We start from the raw sequence: 11,782 nt of genomic DNA, 5'->3' as shown, positions 1-11,782 counted from the left end.
ATGGGAGCTTTATCTTAAATACACAGAGAAAACTAACAAAAGATTCAAGTGTAAATAAATAGGGACAAAACATTTAAAATTTTAATATATATTTTATTTAGATTTGGATATTGGTAAACTAATTTGATATCAAATATTTCCCATTCTTAGAAATACCTTTAAGTGATCTACTTTTTAGCCACAGATTTGCACAACATAATGGTTGAAAATACATCCTAGCGAGTTCTAACTTGTTACATTGTTTACTTAACCATCTTGCATCCGATTGCCAACAGCTGTTTTGTACCAAATGGCAACAATAAAACCATTCACCTTTCGAGAAGGTATCCTGCCTTCAGATCCCGAGCCATTGAGGATTCTTCGCCGCTGACCTTATGGTTACACGCTCAATTAACGACTTCATGGCTGTCAGCTGTTTGGCCAAATATAAGGACAATGAGCAGCTCCGATTTTCGACGAAAACCATTTATACAAACATATTTTTGCCAAGGAAGGTGCTGTTTTTGCTGATTTTGGTGCGTGGCAATTCAGGGATCCCCAAAACACAAAACAGCTGTCGCACATTGATTTTTCTTCGAGTGCATTGTCCTGGCTGCAAAATGTCAGAGTGTGTGTGTGCGTAGGACTTTCACTCTGTGCGAGTGTGTGTGCTTGGCTTGGAAAAAAGGGTGACTAATGTGTGTGTGATTGCTAACAAAAGATTCCGGCTTTTGCGGCTCTGCTGGCGTCGAAAAAGGACAACGACTTTGGAAAAAGGGGGTTGAAACTGAATTTCCAGGACGCCGGCGGCACAAACAATGATTTCGAGTTTCGTTTTCGGTTGGGTTTCGTTTTCGCTTTCCTTTGGCCTGTGGCACACATAAATAGCCGCCCCGGAGGCCACCGAACGTCATTCGCAGCACAAACGTCGAGCCGACTGGAGGTCTTCGATAAAGAGTCCCAGTCCGCAAGGATCAGCGTTATCAGTTTGTTGTTAAGTTTGCTTAGTTCCCGTTCGTTCTGCTACGTTCTGCTACGTTTTCGTTTTGTCCACTTCAAGTTCAAGTTTTAAGTTTGCCACCCAGTTAGCACCCAGTTTAAGCCCCATTCAAAGCCCCGTTGAATCCCATCGATGCCATGGCCCAGTTGCAACAGACAGCCACCGAGAAGCTCAGCCATCCGCACAGCATCGGCATCCAGCTGCAGCACAAGGGGATGCCCCACGGACTGGGGCTCCTGACCACGGTGGCCTCGCTGCCCCCCAAGTACCGCAGTCGCTACCTGAACCTGAAAACCAGGTGCGAAATACCGCTGGACCTAACGCTGAAGCTGCCCTCGCCGCTGCCCCACGGCGATGTGCCCATGGCGGCCACATTTGCGGAGGTGTACAGCGAAAATGCCGCAGGTGGTGATCCCGCAGAGGTGGAGGTTCCAGTTCCAGTTGCAGTGCCCCAGCCGGAGGAGAAACCCCCCACGCCGCCACAAAGTCCGGCGGGCAAGCGGAAAATGAGCCGGGCGATGAGCTGTGATGGCGAAGAGCCCCTAGAACATCCTGCTAAAATCCACAAAAAGGAGGAGCTGCCTGTCGAAGCCAAAGAAGCCACTCCGGCGAAACCCATCAAACCAGTGGATTCGGCGCCCAGGACCAGCAAGGCCTCCACCTCCTCGGGAAAACCCTCCCGCAACAAGGCCACCCGCAAGCTGAAGTTCGACGAGGAGACCAGCTCCCCCGTCTCGGGCACCATTATACGACCCCTGGAGGACATTACCGATGGCTCCATGCAGTACAGCAACGGCGACATAGACCCCAAGTACAACATAGTCGAGATCACAGAGGAGACCAAGGCGGAGCTGGCGGCCATTAAGAACGTGATTGGGGACTACGTGTGCCGCCTGTGCAAGATCAAGTTCGAGGATGCCTTCGGTCTGGCCCGGCACAGGTGCGCCTGCATCGTCCTGTTGGAGTACAGGTGTCCCGAGTGCGGTAAGCAGTTCAATTGTCCCGCCAACCTGGCCTCCCACCGTAGGTGGCACAAGCCCAGGAAGGAGGCGGCCAAGAAGGAGAACCGCAACACCATCAATCAGGTGGAGAAGCCGGCGGAGTTGGCGCAGAAGCCAGTGGAGGAGCTAGCCTTCGATTGCCAGGAGTGCGGCAAGAAGTTCAAGAGGGCAGCCTACCTGAGGAAACACCAGCTGACGCACCAGAAGAAGGAGAAGCCGGTGGAGAAGCAAGTGGAGGTTAAGGCCACAGCCACCATAACGGGCAGTTTCCACTTCAACCAGGCGGGATCGTCCACCTCCTCCTCCTCCGCCAGCAGCTCCCATTCCGACGAGGGTGTCTACGTGGTGGGGGCCAACACCAGGAGCAACTACGACTACGACAACGACTACCTCTCGGACTCCAGCTCATCCGCCTCATCCGCGGGCTATGGCCGCCTGCAAATCGTGGAGCATGGCCTCACGGAGGAGGAGTCCATTGCTGCCGCGGCTCTGACCAACTTGAGGAACTGCGCCTCCGTCATCCAGCACACCACCATGGCCCACTGAAATGTCGAGTGAGATTTAAGTTTAAACCTTACAGTTAATTTTAATGTTAAGTTTAGTTACTACAGTCGTTGAAGGCCCTTCAACTCAATGCAGCTGAACCAGACCAAAGAACTAGTTTTATTCAACGGAAATCTCAGTTTCCTCTTCGTATTCTTAGTTAGCTTAGTTAGTTTAGTTCTTATACCGATTTAGTTTCGTTCGCAAAATGAGTTCAATTCTAGTCAGGCTCTAATTTGTATCCGTACTTCGGTCCACATTCCATACGCCCCTTAGTTCTAGTCAGTGAAACCAAAGCATTTTGGCACTAGTCAGCTTCAGTACGATCTCGATATCTAGTCTTTAGTTATAGCTAGTTTAGGATTTTTTGGGAGTGCAATGAACTAAAGAAAGTCAAAGAAAAATATATTTAATATCAACTCATTCATCTAATCATTTATCATCCCATTTAACAAAGACTCTTTTATAACAGTCTTTAAAAATCATCTGATACTAACTATATTCCAAATCGCACACTTCTCCAATACCCCTATATCATCTTTCATATGCCATTCATCACGCCTAACATCATCATCCTCCACTTTCCTATTCTCCAATTATCTCATAACTTCCCATCTTCACACTGTCTAAAATTCATTATCCAAGACTCATTCTCATACTCATCTTTCCCGTTAAAAATGCTATATCCAGTTCTACTTTATCGCATATCATCTCCCTGCTAAATTCCAACCCTTTTTCCACTTTTCCAACCCAACATTCTTTCGTGTCATTCTAGTCATAGGTTCTTGCATTCCTTCTAGTCACTTTAGGTAAATAATTTCTATAAGCCAGCTTCATTTCGATCTTACTAAGTTTGTACAAACGTATATATAGCATATATCATTCTTCAATTTCGGATACAGCTTTAGTCATATTCAGGTTATACACCGAAACCAAAATTCAGGCAAAATTGTGCAGTAGTAGTTTTTAAGTTCGCACCCAAACAAAACCAAAAAGCAAAACCAAATCCTAGTTTAAACGAAAATCCAGACCCAGTGTTTTGGTGAATCAAAGTCGAGTGTGAGCTCTAGTCATTTTTAGCCAGCTAAGATACCAGGGAAACATCTAAGTTCTCAGTTTAGTAGAATAGAAACGGACATTGGACCAGCGTCTCACTACCAGTCAAAGTATTGAACAGTACAACCTAGCTATAAGGGCCCCAGGCTTCGAAATCCGGCGGTTGTGTACTTAAAGCAATAAGATATAAGCAATCCCCCGAAATCGGGACAATATCACAGCGCTATTGTTCCTTAGCATCTGTAAATGTAAATTGGTTGTAACCGCAGAGTACAACGAAAAGGGAAACTTTCGCTCAATCTAGGAATTAACTAACTGTAAGCTATATCATATATGTAACCATATCGGTTGAGATCTTGTGATACTAAATACTAAGCTTAAAGTATACAAAAGAATCGTTGTGCTCAATTGTGCATTAACAATAAGCTAAAAGAGGACAGATTTTTGAACCAAATATTTTTATACGTAATATACACAGCAAATATTTTTATACAACAAATTGTACATTTTAAGGAGTCTAAACTGAAAACTTATATCTAATATTTTTATACAAAACGAAACCTTTGGAAAGCCCATAAAAATTGTAAATTATGAAAACTCTTGAATAAAAACGAAAAACTGAAAATGGAAACTTCTTGTTCTTTGGGTTGTCAGGGAAAACAAACCCCCAATGATTGTTTTATAATGGCGAGGTGCTCATATATCATCTATGTGGTGGTTGCAAGTCCCGTAAGTGGTAAACAATAATGATGAGTGTTTCTTGGGTGATTCCTCATAGTCATGCCGCCAAATAGCGCTGCAGTTGGTTAATGAAATGCCATTAAGGGCCATTGACATGGTCCATCGATCCATAGGACCGACTAAAACAAATACCAAAACACACATTTGGAGAAGCGGAAGTGGAAGTGGACTTTCGGAATCGGACAGATGCATTTGGGCACTAGTAACTGGTATAAGGGCAAGGAAACTTGATGATGATGGGGGTGGAATCCCGGGGTGTTTTCAAAGTTTGAACCCAGTCTCCTGGACCAGAGTGAAACCCTAAACGGGGCAAACTAATGATGCCCTGCCCTCAGCGGAAACGCGTAAAAAATGTTTAATCAAATACAAATGCATGACAGCACGGAAAAAAGGCGAACAGGATATGCCGGGATGTACTAGGATATTCCTAGGATGCGAGGGTGCAGCAGGATAAAACAAAAATCGAAGGGTGCGGGGGTGGCAGTTGCGTGCGCGGTGTGAATCAATTTAAAGCGTCAAAAGAGCCATATAGCATTTAAGGAGATGTGAATGTCCTTCCCTCGCACATCCGAAAATTGTGTAAAATCATGCCGCCGAAAACTACCCTCTATCGTTGGTGGTTTTTAAGGGAGTGATGCAGCAGCCCGTAAGTCACCAACATCTGTGTCCAAAACACAGAGCAAACAAAAAGCATAAAATACTAATAAAATGATCTCAAAAACCGATACGGGGCCAAGTTGCATTTGGCACCTTGGCACGGGGCATTCCTGTACAGTGGTGCCCGCATAAGGTGGCTGCACGTCCAACAAGTTTCCGTTTCTGCGGGTCGCAGGCAGCTGCCTAAGGGATCTCAATACCTTTCGAGATCCTTGGGTTATTATCCTGCAGCTCTGCTAATTTGCACCTTGAGAGGCTGTTCGACAATCCGTTTGAGAGCACCTTATGCAGGTCCTTTGTTCGCCAAAGTGGCCATGTGTTCTAATGCCACTCCTCCAAGGAGTTGACAGATTGATGAGCCCGATTGGCAGATTTGAAGTGCCGGCCACTCGAGTAATCCATTTGATTACCATCATCATCGGCAGCCCTCTATGAATTGCCTGCCCAAGGGGTTATTTAACATGCAAATTGCGATTATGGAGGTAGTCATAACATGCTGGGTAATTATTTCCGATCTTCTGAATAGGATTGTGATATTTAACATTTACACATAAATTTAAAATTTAAATAACTCATCAAGAAAAATTCAAAAGACTATGCTAATTGCATAAAAAAAGTAACAGCGCCAAGGAATGTCCAAGTAAATTAGTTTTTTACTTTCTGCAATACTTTTTATAGAAAATGTAGAGCGCAAATCGTGATATAAAAAATTTTTTAAATAGTTTTTTTTTCTCTATTTTTTTCACTTAAGTTGTTGACTTATTCGAGAAGTCGGATAAGTGATAGGGGAATGCAATATATTTAAAAAGATTCAAAGTGCGTATAAAGCCCTGAAAGCTCCCAAAAGCGCTCGCATGCAACTCTGCGATTTCGCAGCTCCTGGCAGCTGTCGGAATGCAACCCTGCGCCAAGTGGGCAGCCCCAACAAATAACGGTTATCGGGACATTTTCTCCGGCGGAGAGACGCCTACGTAGAGAAGGACGGCGAGTCCTGCGAAGGAAACTCAGCCGGAATCGCACACCTGACATTCATGTTGTGGCCATTCTGGCAGTCAGACGTGTGGATCGCAATTCCGGAAAACCCAGAGCCGAGAACCCGAGAGCCCCAGTGCAAGGTGGAGGAAAAGTCTTCCACAGATTCTCCGTCCGTGAACGGTTTACAATTGCGGTTTACGGTCCGCGCTAACGGGGTTTTTCCGACTAATAGTGAGTGTGATTTTCGAGCCGAGAAGAGGTGCTAGATTGCTGGGAAAATGGGAAAGCCACACAGAGAAAAGAAAACCTTTCGTTCGAAATCCCAGCATGTGCTATGGCCCCAGGGGGTGGTGACTGGGTGGGTGGGTGTTTCTGGATGGGGATGTCCTGCCATTCGAGAGCAGCTCTACTTATTGATTGAGCTTTCCCCGCTCTCTCTCTCTTTTTCACTCTCGGAAAAATACTGGTACTTTCTTTTGGGGAGCGCGGAAAAGCTTTTGTCCGTTTTCCCGCTGCCACTGCTGCTTGCCTTGGGTGAATTTTTCAGCAATTTTCATTTTCAGTTTTCTCCCGACTGTTTTAGGGCGGTTCCGCAAGCAGCAGCGAATCCTGCGATTTAAGTGTGCTCCACTCGAACGCGTATGAAAATTCCGCTTTTCTTTACAAAAATATATAACTAACTTTACTTAAAAAATTAAATAAAATAACCAAGCAAAGCTACAAACATTTTGCCGCAAAAAACATGGAAAATGAATGTCGAAAAGCAGCCAGGATAATGAATATGAAAATATTATGACAAAAAGTGTTGTTATTGTTTGAGTGTGTGGCCTGCTTTTGAGCGTGTGTGCGTGTGGCTCCTTTGTGCTTGTAAAATTCAATAAAATGCGAAGGATTGCAATTGCCAAAATGGCAAATTACAACAAAATGCGCACATACACAGCGAAATTTGTCAGAACACAAAATTTGGCCAGTGTGTGCGCGTAGTTTTGATTTTCTCTGCGGGCTCTGTGGCTTACTCTTTGGGCTTTCACTGTATTGGTTTGTCTGTGTCGCTGTATGCGCGCCTGTGTGTGTGTGGCTCTCTTGTATCTGTGTGAATGTCCTTCGCTGCTTACGTACGCAGACTGAGTGACTCGATTGAGGCGGCTGCCTGAATGGCTGGCAGGTCCTGTGCTCCTTTTTCCTTTTTCCTTTGTGGAAATGAATGCGTATTCAATGAGCAATGAAATCCGTGACACATTCGCGCCTTCGCTCTCTCTTTTCGCCTTTCCGCAGGAACTCCCCGTGCATTTCCATTGCCATTTCGATTTTCATTTTCCATTTAATTTATTTTTTATTACTCGGAAAGGCCCGCCTTTGTTCTTTGCCCAATATCCGTTTTAAATAAAAGCGACATTAACACCCATAACCTTCTGACATTCGTCTGTCCCTCGGCCTTAAATGCTCACTCAGCCAGAGAGAACTTGCCACATGTGCCGCCCTCCGCTGCCCCACATCCTTTATCCTTTGGCTGTCCTGTCTGCCTTGAGGATTCCTTTGCAATTCCCGTGCTAATTCCAGCTCGAAAGTTAACCCATTAATTGGCTGGCAGAGTGTTCGCGTGAATGGGCCGCAATAATATCAATAAATGCCTTTGCAATAACTATGCCAACTGCAGTTCGCTCTAAACTCAACTAAACCAAACTAAACCCAACTAATCCAAACTAAACCAAGCCAGAGACCAAACAAAATAGAGAAAAACTTGTTGAAGTACTTGATTGATGTGTGTGCCCAATTGGCTGCCGAATTGAGCGAGCGAAAAGCGAGAAGGAAAAGGAGTCTCCGCTGCCTGGGAAAAAGGTGAGTCAACCGACTGTCTGTTTATATTAAGATTGGGAAAGCTGCGGGGAAAGCCAAGCTGGCAAAATAGCTGGCATTTTCCGCCTTGCAGCTGAAGTGCAGGGGAATTTTTAGTCAACCAGGCTTCAAAAGCTTAAGAACTATCTCTGATTGTCATGTTTACTCACTCATAAAATGGTATTGGATCAACCTAAGATGATGCGATTTTAAATATATGTAATTATCGAGACCGTAGTAAGGTTTTAAAAAGCGTTTTTGACTTGTTCAATGTTTTCAGTATATCACCTTTGGAAATTACAAATATTACAAGGGTGGTTTATATAAGTTTTCAATAGGAATCCATTTTAAATGTTATCATATATAAACATTTTCCTAGCTTACCATCTTTCCAATAAAACTATAAGATGTTTCGACAGACCTCGTAGACTTCTTTATACAAAGATTTTTCAAAAATAAAATATTGCTTAAATTTATCAATCCTATAAAGAATGGCAAGTCCAATTAACGAGCTGTCCGTATGCATTTTTTAGGGCTTTTAATCACTTATTCAAAATGTAAAGCGAGAGGACCTCGAGTTTTTTAATGAAAGCCCATATAGAAGAAATATAGACCTCATTTTGACCGCCCACCGAAAGCCAAACACAAGAATTAATTACTCACTTCCCAGGACCACCACTCCGGACCAAAAATAAACCCGAATTCGGGTCTCCCTTCGGTTTTCAATCAGCAATCAGCGGGAATAAAAAGTTGTGAACTTCCCAGGGCCAGTCCCAGTCCAAGTCCCATTTCTCCCTGCCAAAATATCCATTTGCGGATTAGGCATCGGCATCGGGATCGGCATCCTTGCCAGCAAGTTTATCCTTTATAAACAGCCGCTGGTCCTGCAAAAAGGGTTCTTTCAGCATGTAGCATAATTTGAAGTGCACACACACTTCCGTCGGCCGTCGGAAAATATTGTTTGGCATTTTACAACAAAGTCTATTAATAAAAATAAGCAAAAATCACTGGGCGTCCGAAAAATTGACCCGAACGTAGAAGAAAAGCCAGCGAGCAATTTCCCGGCCAGCAAACTTCAGCGAATCAAGTTGGCCAAGAAGCGTTTTTGCGTTTACTTAAGCAATCAACTCGACCTCAAACACACACTCGCCGAGCCCTGTTTATGTGGTACATATATATTTTTTCGTTATATTATAACAACTAAAGGAGGCCGCAAAGTTTGTGTGCACACAGGGAAGAAGGAGGAAAAACCGGGGAAAACGGGGAAACCCTTTGCCATCGAAACGAATTTGGAGCAGAAATCGCAGTGCATTTGTGGGTATCTCCCTGACATCTTCGCATGTGTGCGTGCGTGTGTGCTTGCCTGTTTGTTTGTGTGCGGCAGGCAAATAAAACATTTGCTCTTTCCCAAGTTTGTTTAGTTTTTCAATTCATTCTTTCGGTTTCGAAAATGGAATCAGAATCTGGATGCGAATCTGAATCTGAATCCGGCGAAACATTTACACGCGTGCATAACAAAGGACGTGCAAATTCTCACGTCAACACACACATAAAGCAAATCGCAAACACACACACGGGCACGGCTTACGCACACACTCGCACACACGCACGGGCAATGTCAACATGTGTAGCACACTTTTTGGGGCCTGGCATTATTTGCACCTTTCGCCTTTCCTTTCGCTCCTGCCGCTATCTGGCGCTCTTATTTTTCTTATTTTCCGCACTCTCCTTTTTCGGGGTTTTCCCAGCAACTTCAAAGCTTTATTTTCCGCACTGCGAGAAATCATTAGTGTATCGAAATTGATAATCATTTAAACAGAGGTGATTAATCTACAATTTAAAAAGTAATCTTTCTTTTCTTTCTCTAAAATTACAATATATTTAAAGATTGCCTATGATATTATCCATTATTTATATTATTTTTTTAATCAAATCATTATCATTATCTAATCATTTATCATTATCCAAATCATAGTTTATCAACATGAAATCCCAAAAGGTATATCATTTTATTAAGGATTACATTTTTTGTACTTTATCTTAACCTATTATATAATGTCTAATTTTACAAAGACTTCCTCTCTGTGTATTTCTCCCTTTTGTTGTTATTTAGTGCCTTCGCTGTTGGCTTTTATGCTCCTGCCCTTACTCAGCCTTCTGCTTTATTTGGTTGTATGTGTTCTTTCGGGTCCTGCGATTTGTATCTGGCTATCTGCGAGATACTCGCCATCCCCTGCCCTCCACTTGGCTGCAGTTATCCGCTTTCGGAGCCCCTTTTCCGAGCCCCTTTTGCGGTTCCTTTATGATGGGCGCATAAAATATTTGTCATACATTCTTGACGAAATCCGTCGGAGGCTGTGGGCACCGACTTATATGGGCAAATGGCCCCCATTAATGGCTGCCTGCAATCCTTTTTCGGCCACGCCCCAGTGTGCATAATCCACGGATCCGTGCCGAAAAATTCCCCATCTGTCGCAGGCCATCTATCTATATATCTTTGTATCTAGCGTCTCGATGTCGCGTTTAACGAACTGTGTCATTTACACTTTTTGACAATAAAGTCGCGGATGGGGACGAGGATAAGGGGCAGCAGCAGGAGCAGGAGCAGGACCCGTTCCGAATCCCTTCCTTTGGGTCGCCGTGTCAAAGTAAAAATATTTGCCTCCAATTCGCTTGACTGCATGCACGTTCCGAGGTTCCGAGATTCCGAGGCTCCATATACAGGCTGCAGGGATCCCCAACCCCTTGGATATCCACCGCGGATTGGTTTGGATTGGATCGGGGCTCCTTTTCTCCGCTGTTGACTTTTGGTCGGGGACGCTTTGACGTCGATTACGCAAAGCCAATAATGAAATGACTTTGGGGTTTTGATTGGCAAAACATTGCGGGCTATAAATGCGCACACACAACGTCCCCAGAGTGTGTGGGTGTGTATTTGGATGCGTATGTGAATTTGAGAGACTGTGTATGTTTGCGCTAAAATTCACGCTCTATTAATGGCGCTTTATGCGACCCCAAAACATCGACATCGCCAACAGGACTCTCCATTGTGACTGCTCCGTGTCAACATTTACTCGGCCTCGGCTTCGATTTGCCATTTTAATTAGCCACCAATCAAAGGTACAAGCGTAGGGCTACTCAAAATATTACAGGCCACAGAGATGGCTAGAAAACTAAAAATGTTTTTGAAATCCAATAATTTATTTTACACATAATTAAAGGGACCTTTCTAAAAGTTTATATGGACTAGGTATTATATAAACTAAACCTTTTTTTATTACATAGAAAGATAACTTGCTAAGTTTTTTCAATAAAAGCTGTTGGGTAATAATGTTCGTAGTGCAGATATTTTTGTAAAAAGCGTAACCTTCTCCTTCTTGACCATAAATAAATAAGCCATGCTTGCTTCTCGAATCCGTTTAAATTGTCTCCTTATTTATGTGTTTTGAACAAGGTGCGTTTCTCCCTTCTCCACTTTCTCCACCCTGAGATCTACCCCTTTTTAGCTGGCGAGATTCGCTTTTGGCCATAAACAAGCCTTCTTTAGTGAGTCCCAGCGACCGGGCGCTTAATAAATATATCTCAATCGTTTAAACGCGGCAAATGGCGCCTGTCCCGCCCCCTCCGCCAACGTGCCACGCCCCCTGCCCCTTTCATTTTATATAGACATATATATATGTACATAAATCTATGCATGGCATGCCTGCTCATTGCTGGCAAGCGATCCGATGCCCTGAATGTTTACATAACGCCGTGGCACAAAAGCTGTAAGCCAAAACCAAAAGTCGAATGCCTGAATGGTCGCCATCTGTCTGGGTGTGTGTCTGTATCTGTATCTGTGTGACTGTCTGTCGGTGTGAGCCTTCGTGTGTCTGTGTGCGGCATATTTAGTTACCTATATGCGAGCATGATTTGATATCGCATGAATTTTATATAAAAATAAATATAAATATAAACATAAATCGCAATTGGCTTGCACACAAAAGTCGAACGA

General features: G+C 43.9%; 2 protein-coding genes across 2 annotated transcripts in view; both read left to right on the top strand.

Moving 5' to 3' along the window:
- Positions 1 to 963: 963 nt before the first annotated feature.
- Positions 964 to 2,629, top strand: LOC119554331 (insulinoma-associated protein 1b). Its single transcript, XM_037865195.1, has one exon. The coding sequence runs from the start codon at positions 1,117 to 1,119 to the stop codon at positions 2,524 to 2,526; it is 1,410 nt and encodes a 469-aa protein (XP_037721123.1). The 5' UTR covers positions 964 to 1,116; the 3' UTR covers positions 2,527 to 2,629.
- Positions 2,630 to 6,033: 3,404 nt separating this feature from the next.
- Positions 6,034 to 11,782, top strand: part of LOC119555410 (glucose transporter type 1) — an 83,274-nt gene continuing 77,525 nt past the window's right edge. The window contains exons 1-2 of the mRNA XM_037866768.1: positions 6,034 to 6,183; positions 7,610 to 7,791. The gene's annotated coding sequence lies outside the window, so the exon portion shown is untranslated. The remainder of the gene's footprint in view (positions 6,184 to 7,609; positions 7,792 to 11,782) is intronic.

The sequence above is a fragment of the Drosophila subpulchrella genome, chromosome 3L (genome assembly GCF_014743375.2).
Source record: "Drosophila subpulchrella strain 33 F10 #4 breed RU33 chromosome 3L, RU_Dsub_v1.1 Primary Assembly, whole genome shotgun sequence".
NCBI lineage: Eukaryota > Metazoa > Arthropoda > Insecta > Diptera > Drosophilidae > Drosophila > Drosophila subpulchrella.
This window is presented reverse-complemented; position numbering and strand designations above follow the sequence as displayed.